The sequence below is a fragment of the Stenella coeruleoalba genome (assembly GCF_951394435.1).
Source record: "Stenella coeruleoalba genome assembly, chromosome: 16".
Taxonomy (NCBI): domain Eukaryota; kingdom Metazoa; phylum Chordata; class Mammalia; order Artiodactyla; family Delphinidae; genus Stenella; species Stenella coeruleoalba.
Window position 1 is genome coordinate 19,805,761 of NC_137162.1, and position 17,982 is coordinate 19,823,742.

Here is a 17,982-nt window from a genome sequence, read left to right on the forward strand (position 1 = left end):
AGGGAAACGACACAGATAACAAATGGAGAAGAACGTTGGGGTAACTGCAGCCTCTCCCTTAAACATAAGGTTTATATCAGGATGAGGTTGTGGTCCAGCGTGCTAGGTTCAGAGAATACCAGACTTCTGAGTAAAGGTGAGGAGAGTATAGTTGCCTTTAAGTTGGGATTTTAAAAAAAGGAACTGAAAGACGAAGGACTCACTGAGATATATGTATTTGCCAGGTGGGCCCATCCAAACAAATCTGCAAGTCTGTATAGGCTGGCAAGTTTACAACGAGTAAGCTTTTCTCCCTTCATGTACGAGGACGTATCTGTCCCAGGAAGGTCATTGATGGGTGTGACCATGCCGAGACCTAAACGAGGAAAAATTGTGGAGAAAGAACCAGGTCAAATAATTCCTTACCTGAAAATTAGTTGCCAGGAAGCAGCCTGAGTCCGAGAGTGTCCCAGCCTGTAAATGATGATCTGAAACCTATCAGCCCACACAATGTTGCATTAGCTTATCTTGCTTCAGAGAAGTACACTGAGAGTAAAAATACGTATCACCTATCACCTTGCTGTTTCACCTAGTACTTGTTCGAGAGTGATGTTAGGGAGTCAGGCTCACACCACTGCGGAAAAATGGTCACAGGATCCCAATGGTAAAAGCGTGATTAACACCGAGGTTATTGCTAATTTTATGATGAAAAGATCTCAACAGAAAGCTATTGTACCTTTCTAATACCTCTTTTGACTTTTATTCAAACAAAGAATATTTAAGAATGCAGTCAAACAGCAGTCTGGTTTCTGCCCTCACCAAGCAACAAAAACGAGTCTTAAATCTCTAATGACCCAATTGCTGAATTCAACTTTCGCTCAGTCTTCATTCTCCTGGACACCATTTCCCACCTCTTTCCTAGACTTCTTTTCCAGGCCTGTGTGGTACTATCGTGGACCTCTTATCCCTTAGCCCTTATGGACTCTTGTTAGGATGCATGGCACACGACAGATAATCAATGTTATAGAAAAAGTGAAGAAAACTAGCTCAACATTTTAACTTTCCTGTTGATTCTGCTAGAATGTTTCTCCCAGGCTGGAAGAGTGAGTGATTTTGGAACTCATCGTTCTTCTCACCATCCATCTGCCACCCCCGCCATCACCACATTCAAACCTGTTGCTAAGTCTTCTCTCCTCTTCCTTGGCTATGCCTTTCTCACTGATCTCTTCCTTCTTTTACCCGCAACCACTACTTTAGTTCAAGCACTTATAATTCACTTTGGGACTCTTTCAAAGATTCTTTAACCAGTATGTATGTCCCAACATACTGATCCACTTAGGAGTTCTACCCTTATCTTGCACGTTCCCACCATCATGTCTCTTTTCATACCATTCCTCTATCTGGGAAGTATTTGAATTTGTTGAACTCTTGTTTGTAAATCTTTAACCAAAAAGAAAAAAAAGGAAGTAACAAAGGAAGAAAGAGAAGGAAAAGAAAAGTCCCTGATGGTCTGGGACTCTGTGTACCTGCCCTGGTACAGCAGTGAGTTCTCTGCACGTCTCTCTGAGATGTAAAGTGCTTGGACTCAACGCCTTATGATTCTTGGTATCCTTAGTGTTCAGTCCACCAAACTGGTGCTCTCACTAAAGAACTGTTGAATGAATAAAATGTCCTAAACCCTTTTACACCAAGCTCTAACTGCTCCATCCTTTAAAGTCTGGTTAGTTGAGGCCTCTCTTCTTCCACAAAGTTCTCTCTGTCCACTTCAGCCAATAATCAATTCCAACTCTGAGTTCATAGCTAGATGACTTAGAAAAGGTCACTAGACAATTTCTTACCAGCTGCTTTGTAATTTTTTCCTCTACAGTTACCTTGCAGTTTTTTTTTTTGTTTTCTTTTCTTTTTGTGGTACGCAGGCCTCTCACTGTTGTGGCCTCTCCTGTTGCGGAGCACAGGCTCTGGACGCACAGGCTCAGCGGCCATGGCTCACGGGCCCAGCCGCTCGCTCTGCGGCAGGTGGGATCCTCCCGGACCAGGGCACGAACCCACGACTCCTGCATTGGCAGGTGGACTCAACCACTGCGCCACCAGGGAAGCCCTACCTTGCAGTTTTAATCTTTTGTGCATTCACTGTATGTCTCCTCAATTCAAATATGCATTTATCTGGGGCAGGGACCACATTTATAACTATTTTGTAATCCTCACAAAGTGTAATAAATGTCTGGTTGGTATGAAAAAGTAAGAGATCCTAACACTATGTTACTCTAACTATTAGATGTTATGAACTTAAGGACTGAACCAGATCAGAATATGCTGCTAGAAATGTGCAGTGTACAAATTAGAGATGAAATTACTGTCTTTTAAACTTTACGAAACTTGACGTACTGAGGGGAGGTGAAGTAAAGCCCGAGAAAGAATTGGCCATGATGTAATCTGCAATCTGTTGTAATGCTAGTAATCCAGTTGGATTGTGGCCTTTCTTCATCTGTTCTTGAATAAGGCATTCCAGGTCTTCCCGAAAGGCCTGTAATACACAAAAATAATCACTGAGCACATGCATCTCGCTTGGAGCAGAACAACCCAAACATAACTTGCTCTGATGTAATCAGTCTTCTTCCCCCATCCCTCTCTTGAATAGCTTTCATGTACATTATTTTAAAACAAATATAAAACACAAAATAATAAAATTAAAACACTGGAAGAAGAAGCAAGAAGCTTGCTTTCAGGGGAGGGAAAATCATTAGGCATTCTTAATCTCAAAGCAAATGAGCTATACTACAACATCTATAATAGACAGGTATAGGTAAAAGCAACTTTGTTAATAATATGCAACTAGAGCACCAAGTACAGACTGATGTAAAAAGAGACCCATTCCTTGCCTAGCAGCTCATTATCTAGGTTAGGATAGAGTTCTTATCTGAATGAGGCATGACTCTGACTATAGCAACTCCCAGCAAAAGTTTTCACTAAGACATAGTAAATCATGGCTTCCATTTTACGATTTCCATGGCAATTCCGTAGCTCTATAAACTCTGTAAGCAAACTTATAAAAGCTGAGAGTTGATTATTTCCCTTATGCAACACTGTGCTAAAGAAAGAACTTTTCCCCCCAGCTTCGGGTACTGTATGTTCCTGTTCTGGAGTGCTGCTTTTCTTTCTTTTCTTTTCTTTTTTTTTTTTTGCGGGGTGTGGGGGGGTAATGTGTGGCAGAAGCAGTATTTATATAAATAAAAATACTGAACATTAAGAGAAAATTTTCTATTCCAGTAACCCTTGAGTTGCTAATATGATTCATCATTTGAAACATCTCCCAATCCTTCACATTAGTTGAAATAGCTGGTTTTGTATTTCTATCACACTCAACCAACACTTATTTTATTAAATTCATCATTTATTCTCTTGCTCATGTTTATATTCATTCATCTTAAACACGAAGGCTCTTGCAATATAAACCATCTAGACCTCGCTCTGCTGTTTGAGATTGGTTACATGTATAGCAGAATGCACTGCTGGAAATTAAATTCAGTTTGTTCCCGCCTCACCTAAGAGGGAGAAGGCAGAAAACTGCTTTGGAACCATTACCTCCAAGAGGGGTAGATATAAACACCATGGAGATAATTGGGAAATCCTCATTAGAAGAGTGACTCTCCTTCAAGTCGCTGAGAATAGCCCTCCTCAGAAGGCTGGGAATAAGATCTCCTGGAGCAGTTGCTTAGATGTAGCTTTGCTTAGAGGATGGCTGAACATCTCTGAGGTTTTCAGAAGGAAGAACTTTTTAAAAAAGTTTAAATAATGGCAGAGAAGCCCATGGTGAAAGTGGAAATGTGGTTGTGAGGCTATGAGGTGGTAGTACATATTAGAACCAGTACTGACTCATGCTTGTGTTGCTTTTAGAAAACTTTCCGCTCATACAGCAAATGGATGTTTGAATGATTAATTTTAAAAATACTAGCTGTGACTTTATTTGAATTCTGAGTTCATAGAGAAGTTTATACCAGTTAAACATGGTTTTTCTTTTACAAATTCAAGACTTATTAAATGTAAATCCTTAGCATAATTATAAAAAAATTCTAAACATCTAATTCCATTGACTTTTATCTAGTTCATTTAAATACATGATTTAAACCGGAGAAACTATCGTATAAAATATTCTCTACAAAGACACATTACATTTATCAGAAAACTCCATTAGTACATTTCTAAGACCGTGTGAACATAAAATGGTTGTGAGCTGCATATAAGATGGATGGACGCATTCATACTGATGAGTAACATGAGTGTTTTACCATATTTAAGGCTGAAAGGAAAAGAATCTTCCAGATATACTCATTTATCTTTATATAAACTACAGAAAACTTCTAGATACCTGACAATGGGCCAAAATTCTCTTCTGAAACTTTATCTTCCCTTCAAAACCAAACTCTAAACCTTCCACAGTTCAAAGCAGCTATAACCAATATTCTTTGATTTAGTGTAAAAAAAAAAATTTACACCTACTGTATGTATCACAATATCTCTGAGAAGTAGGCATAATTTATTTTATTGAATGCACCTTATGTTATTCCAGGAAGAATTTAAGGCAGATTCCATAGATTAACATGACACGAAAATAAATTAAATATAGGTAAGAAAAATCAAGCTAACGAGAAAATAGGCATATGAAGGTAAGATAGAGCCAGGAATGAGGTTAAGATACAAAGAGCATACTATAAAATTGTATCATTTGCTAGAGATGGGCCAACTTTTATCTAAAGTCTCCAGCAGCCAACATGAATCAACACAATCGCTCAATATGCTGGTTTACAAGGGTTTTAAGAAATTTTAAGAAACCCCAACTAGTTGCTCAAGAGAATCACAACTATTTATGACCCTGATGAGAAATTTTTGCTGGGTGGATTGACAAAGCTAAATAAGAAAGGTTGAAAAATTCGTTCACAGAGGTCACAGAGCTGGTAAATGTCAGAAGCAAGGACTCAGGTCAAATGCTTTTTTTATCAGTGAAAATGCTTTTTTTACTTCCATTTATCCCATAGCATGATGAGTACCATCCTAAAGCTTTGAGATGATCCATGGTGTCACAGAGGAATGTGAAGGAAAGCCCTTCTGTAATTAATTAAGAAAAAAATATGAATTTCCCCTTTAAGGCTAGTGAATTGCTTCTATGCAGTATAGAAGAAGAAAATAATTTTCAAAGTAAATGAAATGTCCCCAGCCTTTTTATATAGTTGACAGTGCTTCAACAGATATGAATTCTTCTATTCCGAAAGATTTAATATTTTTTGTCATGAACATTTATAACTCAGTTATTATGTTCCAAATATTTCTGAAATATTGTTCAGATAATTACCTAAGCCATAAAACAGTCAGTATAAAATTTACTAATGATATAAAATTGTTTCAGCTGGTTTTTAAAATTTATCCGTAAACTTAAGCTTTCGTTAAAATAATAAAAATTTTGTTTGTCTTTATGGTGGATAGTTAATCATATTCCTACTAAAATTCAATGTTAATAAAATAATCCTTTACAGTTGATTCATTTGAATCTCACAACCAAGTCCTGAAATAGGCAATGACTTGCTCACGGTTACACAGCTAACAAGTAAATGGAATAAAGATTCAAATCTCAAACTCTCAGTTGGGCACAGATATTTGCCTAATTTTATCAGAGATGGGTTGTATCACTGAAACCAAACACAGGCATACCTTGTTTTACTGCACTTTGCAGATATTGTGTTTTTTACAAATTGAAGGTTTGTGGCAACTCTGCCGAGCAAGTCTATCAGTGCCATTTTTCCAACAGCATTATTTTAAAATTAAGGTATGTACATTGTTTTTCTAGACACAATGCTACTGCACACTTAATAGACTACAGTATAGTGTAAATATAACTTTAACATGCACTGGGAAACCAAAAAATTCGTTTGACTCACTTTATTGCAACGTTTGTCTTACTACAGTGGTCTGCAACTGAACCTGAAATATCCCTTAGGTATGCCTGTACAACTAATAAGGCAGCAGGTGTGCTGTGATCAGAAATATGAGTAAACCTCTTAGGCTAGATTAGAGCATTAGGTTATAATGATAGTTAAAGCAAAAAAAAATTATTCAGCAGATCTTGGAGTACCAAAACTTGCCCTCTTATAGCTAGGAATTCTCCCACCAAAGCAGAATGAGAAACTCAGTTATAAGCAGGGCAGCAAGATCACATGCTGGGGCTTCCGAAGTCAGATTAAACCAACAATTCCCTAGGGTCTCTACTAGAGAAGAGTCAGGTTAAAATATCAAACAACACATACACATATGTGGTTTTACAGCATAAACCATCTTCCTTCTCAGATAGAGAAGAATAGAGAAGAGAAGGCAGTCCCTGAATACATGAATACATGAACATGAATAAGGCAGAGTGCCATCGGGGTGATAGATTCCTTAAGGCCGTCAAAAACCAAAATACAGTCCAATGAATTATGATTATAATCTTCAAAGTGTTGTCACAAAAGCATAAAAATGCTTTAAGTTAGCGATATTGTATTTAACCCTATGTATATATTTCCACAGAAACAGCTGTCTACTATGTGCTAGGCACTGCACTACATGCTTTTATGTTATTTCATTAAACTGTCACAACCACCATGTGAGGTCCATTTTTACCAACAAGGAAAAGTGAAGCTCAAGTTAAGTGAGTTTCCTAATGTCACATAGCTATTAAGTGGTGCTGAGCCAAGATCCAAAACAAACACTATATGCATACATGCATGTATAAAACATTTATATAAACAGATTAAAACTGGAAATGATGAGAAAATGGGCTGACCTCTAACTTAGGTCACAATAGTCTGGTACTCCAGGATCTCTACAATCTGTTAGGTCAATTTTTGGCTCTATCTCCCATTACTACCTCATGTTCTGGTAGCCTATGAGGTTTGCTGAGCATTCTCTGATCACAACTTGTACTTTTCTATCCTTGCTCACTGTATTTCGTCAAACGGAAATGCTGGCTTCTACTGTTCCTCTACCAGATGAATTCTTACCCTTTACTCAACACTCATCTTAAAATGTCACCTTCTCCTTGAAGTCTCTCCTTTAATCACCACAGTTAGGAGGGATCTTCATATTTCTTCTCTTCTCACCCCACTCTGAATTACTTTAACATTTGCCTATACTACATTTAGGGTAGCTACCATGATTGTGATTTATTTTTCATACTCTACTATACAGTAATATCTGATGGCTGGGACTGTGTCTTTCACACTTCTAGAGTCTCCTGGACACAATTATTCAGTGCTCAATTATTATAATCGTAAGTTAGAGCTTCTTTTCTATATTTTCCTAGATATAAGGAAAGAATGCAAAGAATCTGATCTCCTCTTGAGTTAATGATAGCAAAGATCCATTTCATAGGTTATTAGCACTGGAATCTGAAGTTCTAGAATGCAGTCTTATCAGTCTGTCACTTGAATGAGAAATTCCTCCTGTGTAATAAGGCTTGTCCATCATCTAATGGGAGAAATTCAGTTTTTTAAAGTAAGAAATGAATCTTCACAGAAGTTTATACATTTTTGAAAAGTCATTTAATTCTTCAACTCAAACAAAATCCTACTTGAAAACTTGGTTTGTCCTCAGAACATTATAGTTTGGACAGCTCTCTCATCAAACACATGTCCAAAAAAGTGTGGTTAAAAAAAAGTGTTTTTCACTAGGTGAAAAACAAAATGTTTAACTTAGAGAGAGGGTGCCTGCCTTTAAAGCCTTCTCTGAATCTCCGTTTCATTTGATACTTCTCCTGTCAATGTTGAAGGAGTGATCCTGTAAACTTTGAATTCATAAAGGTATGGATAAAAATAAACTTGTAAAAACACAAAAGATTCAGAGATTTGAGATCCATGTAAGGTCAGAGTATACTTTAAGTATACTCTTAAAGTATATACTTTAAGTATATACATATTCACGTATACTATACACTAAAAGCAGGAGTAATTTGAAACATCAGATCTTAAGGCTTCTGCATCTAAGATCAGAACTTTCAGGAGAAAGTGGCAATAGATGAAAGATTTTTTATTTTTAAATCACAGAAAAGAGAACCAATTTGATAAAAGAAACTGACTTGATACGATTATTTTGGTTAAGGCTAAAAAAAATTACATAGACTGACCTATAAGTAATGTCTAACTTAATGAAAATCAGTTAACAGAATACTGATAAGTATCAGAACTGGATTTTAAATATCCACATCTGGATGTTCTACCTCATAATAATTACGAGAAAGAAAAACTGGAGCAAAAAGAAAAACAGATTACAGACTTGCTGCTCCCAAGGCACCCTGCAATTATGCTATTAGATCTCTCCTAAAGTGGGATTAGGAGCATAACAAACTTACTTAGAATTTTTCCATTAAGAAATGTATTCATTTGGAAATAGATTACCACTGGTCCTGTTGAAAGGAGAAAGCACAAATCAACCAAATCTTCTTCTGGATGATCTTTCTCCTGTATCTATGTGTCTTAATTAATATAAAGCTAAAGGTTAGAATAATATCTTTTCTTAAAGCTGGTATAAAATAAAAATGCAAACAAAGTTAGTGAAGAATACTTGTATCTGAAACTTCTGAAGTGACCAGATAAATCATGGTAATTTTGACCAACTATTCTAACTGAGGTGATCTGTTAACATTTTAGGCCTTGATTACAGTGAGATTTTAACATGTACATGGCTTTGAAGTTTCTCCTATCTTTAAAATAAGTTTGAAGCATGACACACTGCCCTTTTATTAAGAAATGTTAGTGTGTCATGTGCCTGAGCAATCACCACCTACACTCCTGTTGTCCTATCTTTCAGAGTAACATTGCACACTTCTGTTAACAAGTCTAAATTGCTTCTTATAGTGATATGGCTTAAGAACGTTCATTCTTTTTCTGAAACCCACCAACTGATTGTCATTTAAGCAGTCAAGTTCAGTAGGAGCTTGTTGGACAACATTCAAGTGTTTAATGACTCAAAGCCCACTCAGCTATTCATATATCCATCCATCCATGTATTCAGAATTTACTAAATATCTACTATGCACAATGCGCTATTAGTTTTCAACTTACATGATTCTTTAACTTTGATGAGGTCCATCATTTAATTCTAACAGTTTGCCCTGGACACTTCATTCCGAGACAAGGGCAATCATATATATGTCATCAGAGACATATATATGAGGAATATATTGGTCAAAGAAAACTTATGGATTCTCCTGAGTGCATTAACAAAATCTCTAGCTAAACAAGTTTACTCGCCAGCTCTTAATTTCTAAGACAAATACTTTCTTAAATTAAAAAAAAAATGACAAAAGTATGTGAAATTTCTAGAAAGAAGTAATAACTTGGAGTTAGGATGAGACAAATTGCTCTTATTTTCTCAGCTCAAGGCAATAAGGTGTCAAGTTTGTTATCCAAATTTACAGACACCAAAATGTCTTATGATTCGAAACTCTTCTTGAGTTGGGTTGAATTAACTTGAGCAAGAGAATTTCAAGAAGAATGAAACAATAATATATGAGTGGAATTTTTTCATAGTTATTGAATGCTTTAAGTGGTACAGCCTAGTGCGTAAGGGTGTGAGCTTTGGAGTTTACATCCAGACCCCACCATTTAACTAAGCTTGTAAAAACTTCTGCAAGTTATTTAATGCCTCTAAGTTTCAGTTTATGCCACTGTAAACTAGGGATAGTAATACTTCTTTGATTGAGTTGTTTTGAGGATTAAATAAGATTTGGTACATAATAGGTGCCTGGTACATAGTAAGTGCTTTAAAAAAAAGCATTATACTTTGCTTTTATTAGTTTTTCTCCTGATTTCCTTTCTTCCCAAATGAACTCAGCAATTAAAACAGAAGGATTACAAATTTGTTTCTTACAAACATGAATTAGTAATACCTTTGATTTTGATCTTTATTGGTTATGGGTTTTGTCCAACAGAGTGAACCCCAAAATTCACAGGAGACACACAAAGGTTTTAAGAAAATTATATTCACAAAAACATTACAAGCTTGGACTTAAAGAAACAAAGAGAGTACAAAAAGGAAAGAGGTCTTTGAACTCTAAGACCTCTACAAGTGGAACCAAAAGCTCAGAGGGCAGAGCCAAGAACTAGGGAGACTCATTCCTACTAAGTAGAAGGACTGAATCTTCATCAAGGAAACTGCCAAACATTTGCCCAGGTGAATTTCAGAATTGCTATGGACCAGTGACTACTTTGTACTCCCAATTTTCTCCCTTTTTGAACAGGAATGTCTATAGCAGTTATCTTTGCCTGTCCCACCACTGGGTGTGTGTGGGGCAGATAACTTGTCTCTTTAGTTCTCCGGTCTATAGATTGAGAGGAACTGTACTTAAGAAATTACACTTGAGGAGTATCATCTATACCCGGACCATATTTAGATGATGATATTCTGGATTCAGGCTAATGTTGTAATAGGATGAAACTTTTGCAGGGGTGTTAGGAGATGGTGAGTGTATTTTGCATGTGGAAGGAGGAGATGGTGAGTGTATTTTGTATGTGGAAGGAGGAGATGGTGAGTGTATTTTGCATGTGGAAGGAAGGTAAATAAATTGTGGCAGATTGTGATACTTTTAAAATAAATTGTCATCAGAGAGTGGACAATCCTCCCCTCAAAAGGTGGAGCTTAATTCCTCTCCCCTTGAGTATGGGCTGAACTTAGTGACTCACTTCTAACTAATAAATGGTGGAAGTGATGGTGTTTAATTTCTGAGATTAGGTCATAAAAGGAACTGCAGGCTCCTCTTTGCTCTCAGATACTTCCTCTGGGGGAGAACACTCAAACAGCCTCAGGTTAAGGTCCATGTGGCAAGGAACTGTAGCCTTTTGCTGACAGTCATGTGAGTGACCCATCTTAAGATGAGAAACTTCCACTCCAGTCAAGCCTTCAGATGCAGCATCCTTGACTGATGTCTTGACTGCAACTTTATGAGAGACCTTAAGCCAGATCCACTCAGCTAAGCTGCTCCTGAATTCCTGACCCACAGAAATGACAAGCTAATAAAAGCTTGTTGTTTTAAGCTGCTAGGTTTTGTTATTTAGCAATACAGGCCACCATGTATCATGTCCTGTGGTGAAAAGTTCGTTGTATTAAAAGAAATTTGAAAGCCATTGTCCTAAAACATGGCAGAAAGACAAAATGTATACACTTTTCCAAGTCTTTCACAAACAAGATTTTAAATTCACTGGCAAAGATCTAGGGAAAAAATGATCAATCCACAATTCTTTTAAATTTTCTTTGTTTCTCTCTGGGCTAAAAATTATCACTCTTGCTATATGAACATGGAAATGACAATCTATATACCTGCCCTTTCCTATTCTTTCATTAAATTCCCCTGGGCATAAGTAAAATTGATGCTTTTAAGCCAATCTACAAGTAGCAATACACAAGTAAAAACATTAGGTAATCTCCTCACTGTTATACTGTCATTAGTTTAGTGGAGAAATTATTTTAAAAAAACCCTGGCATAGAAATGTAGTTTGGTACTTTTTCTTTTTCTTTTTTTTTTGGCAGTACGCTGGCCTCTCACTGTTGTGGCATCTCCCGTTGCAGAGCACAGGCTCCGGATGCGCAGGCTCAGCGGCCATGGCTCACGGGCCCAGCCACTCTGCGGCATGTGGGATCTTCCCAGACCAGGGCACAAACCCGTGTCCCCTGCATCGGCAGGTGGACTCTCAACCACTGCGCCACCAGGGAAGCCCCGGTACTTTTTCCTTTTAAACTTTAGTTAGAATTGAATGATCCTCTTTGGAGCACTTCCCAAAGAAATCTCAATATTTAATAATCTTGAACAAAATCTGAACTTCATCTCATTCTTTCAGTTACTTTATTCTATATATTACCATAATCCTTTGGCTAATGAGTTTGTTCTTCAAAGTGGAGTTTTCTTTATAGAAGGAAATATATCTATATAATTAGCATGCTCTTCAAGTATTTATAAACATAGAAACTAGTCTGCATAAAAGAAGGCACTGAACATTTAGTCCCTCATAATGACTTTTCTGGTTAGTCTCCTTTTCATTGGGAAAAGGTTTCTTTAAGGGTTTATTTAAAGGATAGCTTTACATTTAAGCTATACTTAAATTCCTCAAAGCTTGCCTTGCTTTTATAACTTGTACTTGCTTTTATCTAGGCCACTGATATATAAGAATCACTCAGGAGTGGAATTCCCCTTTGGCTTTGGACTCAGCCTCTGTGATTAAATCCACAAGGGCACAACAAAAATGATTCACCAGGGCCACCTCAGGCAGTTCTATGTCTTGGTGTTTATTTTAGTACCTAAGTTGGAAATCTAATAGAACCCCAACCTGGGCATCGTGTGTCTATGTATGCTGAACTCTGTCTTAAGGGGCCCATGATCTTCATTATACATAAAGCTATGAATTCATTTTGCATGTTAAATCAAGCTGTTCACTCATTTTCTAAAACTTATATGTGACCTTTACAATTCCACTAAAGGTTTGTAAGAAACTTAACAAATCACTTGAATATGATTTACAAAGTCTGGATATTACTGTGCAGACAGAATTTTCAGCTTGAGTTAAGGTTAGAATCCATGTTTAATCTAGTTAGTTTGGTGCATATGCATATATGTGTGCCTACATTAGGTGTATGTAACATTAGGCTGCCAAATCACAGACATCCTCACGAACCTTAAGTCTTCCTATGCTGCTCTGAGTGTCAAGATACCCAAAGGAAGAAGAAAGTATGTTCATGGGGTGTATCTATTTCTTGGTTCCTAACACTTCACTCATACCTTTATTTTCTTCACAGATATTCAGTCTGTAATGGGAATCCTTGAGTTCAGTACCATCTTTTGTCCTCCTTTAATGAAACATTACACTCAGAAATCACTCAAGAAAGTTTATCCTACCAAGACGATACCAGTTTATTATTAAAGCCTTGCAAATTAAATTTATAAATTAGGTGCTTATTTTGCCTCTGAAAGACTGGGGACAACTAGTCACTCTTCCTCCACCCCTCTTCTAACCTGAGAGTATCACTGTATCAAGGTTTCCAAAGAGGAAGAAAAATTATAGCCTTCAAATTATTTTGACTCACCGGACTTTGCAAGATCTGAGTAACTCGTTTCCTCTGCTCCATCATATTGAAGTCTTGCCGTAGATCAGGAGACATGTTCCTCTCCCTTATGTATTCTGGGTCATTTTCATTGATGCGGTCAAAATACCTCTCTTTGTGAGGCACGCTGGGAGGAGGAGAAGTAGTGACCACGCCTTGGCTAGCATCGGAACTCATGCTTCAAGTCTGCCAATTCTCCTTGCTATCTGCATTAATAAACACAAAGTAGGACATTCATAATAAATTCATTATTAAATTCAAATTTTACACAGGTCATGCAGCACTTTTTTTTTTTGCCCTCAGAGTAACAGTGGCAACTTTCTTTAAAAAGTAGCTTTTCAAAAAATATTAGAACAATTTTTTATTAAGATAAAAATATCTTAGATTACAATGCTAAATTGGAAATTGATATTTTCAGAGCTAGTGGCAACTTGTGGTTCAATTATAATAATGTCGTCAACTGCTATATGAATTTTTTAAAGAAGCAACGATCAAAATATCTGAAAGTAAAATGCCACACCTAAGACAGCAAATTTTCACAATTAGTGATTACTGTTAGTGGAGATTCTCTTTCCTCTCTTACTCATGCTTTTACGTTAGACCAAACTCTGGCCATATTTAATGATCAGTATTTTACAGTGAATGTAGTTTTAGTTTATTAACACATGAGAGAAACACAGTTGTAAGCTTTTCAAGTTCCAGGGAAAATGTAGGAATTATTAAGGTTGCCAGACTATATAACTTTAGCAGATAGTGCTTCAAATCCAAGTAAGAAAAAATAAAAAGCCGTTCAGAAACCACAGGAACAGCTGATTCATTTAATTATTACTGACACTTAGGATAACCCTTGACTTTATGCCAGGGAAACAAATTCATTTGGGCTTTGCTACAGCTGAGCACCTAATCAACCAACTGTAGCTAGATCAACAGGACAGTTATTTAACATCCATCCCCAGCCCCAGGCTGTGATGGCTTGTGCTAGAAGTTGATGAAGTCATCTAACCCAGTGCTTCTCAGATTGTCTGTGGTGAAGGACCTTCTCCAATTTGCCGTAAACCAGTATTTTTGTAAAATACAAAATAATGCATTTAGATGTCACGGCAATGTCAAACTGCATGAAGTTTCTAAATGCGTAATATTATATTCTGTACTTGTCACGGACTGCAGTCTGCAGACTGGCACTGGATCCTGGACCACACTTAGAGTATCACTGACCTAGCAGAGAGTAACAGTCACTGCACACTGAAGGAATGCTTCCTCTAACTTTTAGATGTGATTTGGCAGAAGCCTAAATCAAGAGAACAGGACACCACTGATTAGTGTATCCCTTTACATAGTTGTTCTTTTGAACTGAATGTAGAAAGTGCAAAAAATGTGCAACAAGGAAGAATAAAAGGAAACAAATTTTAAATAAGAATTGTAAAGACGGCTTTGCTTAACACAATTTTCTCTACAGGTGGTAACAAATGCAACCTGTTCAATATAAATGACTGGGTAACAGAAAAAAACATTCTAACTACAAAATGGTATTTATTCAACGGATTATTTGCCTAGTAAGAAGAATCACTTCACAATAAGGGAAATTAAATGTGAAAAATTCCAAGTATTCTTTTTCTATTTATGTAGAAAACTAAGGGGAGAGAAATATCTGTGGACTTGAAACTCTGAAGATTCTTCACAGCCTTGGATTCCTTCTCAGCAGAATAGTTTCTAGGTAGATCCAGAAGGGAAAAGGCAAGGGCCACCTTTTTTCTTAGGGATCTGAATCCCTGATAAAGACCAGAGATACCTGATCTCATCTTTTAAACACAATAACAACCAGTGAGGTTACTATATTTGTCTCTAATAATAGTTTTCTCTGAAAGAATTCATTTCTAAAGCTGCCTTGACTCAGCCCAAGCAAACTCATTGCAAGACATTAAACATTCTTGCATTAATTCTGGTCCTGGAAATGTAAACTTATTCTGTTAAATAATTTTTGCAAAACAATGTTAAAACTGTTTTCTTTTACTTGCCAACAACAATCTCATGCAGAACATTCTAAAAGCTACCTAAATTATTTTAGTGTACTACCCCAAAAATTCATGAAATATGGTTAAAAACACTTTATATCATATGGCTTTAATGAAATTCTGATTTTATGACTAGAAAGCAACTAATCAGTGAAGGAAATGTGAAAAATGAACTTTTCTATAACTGAGTCTTCCACATCTTAATTCATTAATTTAAAAATTGGGAGAAAACACTCAACTAAAGAATGAATATCTGATCATTATATGTGTTCTCCACAGGATAAATGGCCATTTTTTCTTCTTTTTGTATAACATCCACTATTAATGGAATGATCCTGGACATATTATATTCTTCCAAAAATTAGGTTTTGCTACACTGTTATTAGACTGGCACCAGCCTATGGTATTTTATGTATGTATGTATGTATGTATTTATGGCTGCCTTGGGTCTTTGTTGCTGTGCGTGGGCTTTCTCTAGTTGTGGCGAGCGGGGGCTACTCTTCGTTGTGGTGCACGGGCTCTAGGCGCAGGGGTTTCAGTAGCTGTGGCTCAAAGGCTCTAGAGCACAGGCTCAGTAGTTGTGGTGCACGGGCTTAGTTGCTCAGCGGCATGTGGGATCTTCCTGGACCAGGGCTCGAACCCGTGTCTCCTGCATTGGCAAGTGGATTCTTAACCACTGCACCACCAAGGAAACCCTAGCCTATGGTATTTATCATCATCTTGCTATTAACCAAAAATGTGGTGCACAGAGCACCAACTGTAAGAAGCTTTTTTTCATATCCAGCTGGGTTATCAGCAGTCTAAAGGTCTAATCAATCTTTGGAACGTAGTTTTCTTAGAAGCTTTTTATAATAGGTCATTTGAACTGCTAGCAGATAAAAATTTCAAGGAGAATGAAAGTTTTTTAAAAAGCAAACAAACAAACTCACATATATTAGTAAATGTCATGCTGCTCTGGCCAAGTACAGACTACGTGGGTACTCAATAAATGGGACATCAATTAATAAAGAAATCAATTCTGTTTAGTTTACCACACTAGGTCACTGGCTATGAATAAGTCATTTTTAAAAAAGAAATTCCACAAATATTGCTTTCAGTTGGATTTTAACCTATTCCTCAACCGCAAAAAGCTCTGTTTAGCCTAATGGAGGAACAGAGTTAGATAATAAGCTTATGTCTAACTGAATTTGCTGATGCTTATAAACTAACTTTATTAAAACACAGCAAAAAGCAAGGAACTGTTGTAGTAGTTTCATTTTGTTGTCCCAGCACTGGTTTAAGAAACCGATAATAGAAACATTGATAAGTAAAAGCTTAGAGTTTAAAGAACTCTTGATGAATGCATTTTTAGATGAGTAAGGTAAAGAGGAAAATATATCTAACCACCCATTTTAACAATAAAAGAACGTATTGTATACGCGTAACACTTTATATGGTTTATACCATGCTCTTACACCTTTCTACCTTATTTTACCTTTGCAACTACACAATGAGATAGAGGTTAATAATCTGGAGGTTCAGGGGGTTAAGCATCCTGCCAAAAATCACACTGCTTGTGTCACAGGCAACATTCAAAGTCACAATTTCTGTCTCCTAGTCCACTTACAATGAAACATATCATAAAACATAAGAGGGCTACAAGATTTTGAGCCTTTTAGTCGACATTCTGTCCTAAATATTAAACAATTCAGAGTTTATAGAATCTGTCAAAATTGAGGAAATGACACCAAAAAGGGGAAATAGGATTAGAAATGACTCAAAACACTCAGACCTTTTTAAAACTTCAAAAGCTCATTATTGAGCAGACTTGTGGTTGCCAAGGGGGAGAGGGGTGGGGGAGGGATGGATTAGGAGTTTGGGATTAGCAGATGCAAACTATTATATATAAAATGGATAAACAACAAGGTCCTACTGTATAGCACAGGGAACTGTATTCAATGTCCTGTGATAAACCATAATGGAAAAGAATATGAGAAAGAATGTATATATATGTATAACTGAATCACTTTGCTGTACAATAGAAATTAACACAACATTGTAAATCAACTATACATCAATAAATTTTTTTTTTAAAAAAGCTCATTATTTAGCATGGCTTTTTAATACAAGAAGTTTCAAAGTTTTATGTACTTGGAATAAGAATTGAGAATTTATAAGAAGGATATAGAAATAAAGAATAAGAACACTAGTTTGCCATTTTGGTGCTCTTCTATACCTAGATACTCAACACTAAGAGCTTTACACAGATTTTTAAGCCAATCATAAGCAACAGCTGATTATTTGCAATTTTACATACCAAATACTATAGACCGAAGTGTTATTTCAAGCCTGGAAAAAACTTAGGATCCACAAGATTATCTGAAATAAACAGAATTCAGAAAAAAAATAAGGGAAGCTTTAAGCATTATTTACAACAACCAAGACATGCAAACAACCTAAGTGTCCATCCACAGACAGATGGGTAAAGAAAATGTGATACACACACACAATGAAATATTACTCAGCCATAAAAAAGAAGGCAATTCTGCCACTTGCAACAACATGGATGGACCTTGATGGCATTATGCTAAGTCAAGTAAGTCATATAAAACAAAGAGAAATACCATATGATATCACTTATATGTAGAATTTAAAACATCAGACTTATAGAAACAGAGTAGAACGGTGGTTGCCAAGGGCTGAGGGGTGGGGGTAATGGGGAGATGTAGGTCAAAGGGTACAAACTTTCAGTTATAAGTTCCAGGGACCTAAGGTACAGCAGGATGACTATAGTAACAATACTGTATTATATATTTGAAAGCTGTTATGAAAGTAGAACTTTAATGTTCTCACCATAACAACAACAAAATAAGTATGTGATGTAAGGCTGTGTTAA

The 17,982-nt window shown here is 36.5% G+C and overlaps 1 protein-coding gene across 7 annotated transcripts in view; it reads right to left on the minus strand.

The window, feature by feature from the left end:
- Positions 1 to 17,982, minus strand: part of ADD3 (adducin 3) — a 125,361-nt gene that overhangs the window by 14,315 nt on the left and 93,064 nt on the right. For 6 of the 7 annotated variants that reach the window (XM_079899484.1, XM_079899487.1, XM_079899488.1 and 3 more), the window contains exons 2-4: positions 13,078 to 13,301; positions 2,365 to 2,503; positions 204 to 355 (exon numbers count right to left, since the gene is read on the minus strand). In XM_079899484.1, the coding sequence (XP_079755610.1) occupies positions 204 to 355; positions 2,365 to 2,503; positions 13,078 to 13,272 (486 nt within the window). In that variant the 5' untranslated portion in view covers positions 13,273 to 13,301. Of the gene's footprint in view, positions 1 to 203; positions 356 to 2,364; positions 2,504 to 13,077; positions 13,302 to 17,403; positions 17,466 to 17,982 lie in introns of all 7 variants that reach the window. The other variant, XM_079899483.1, reaches the window with a different exon arrangement.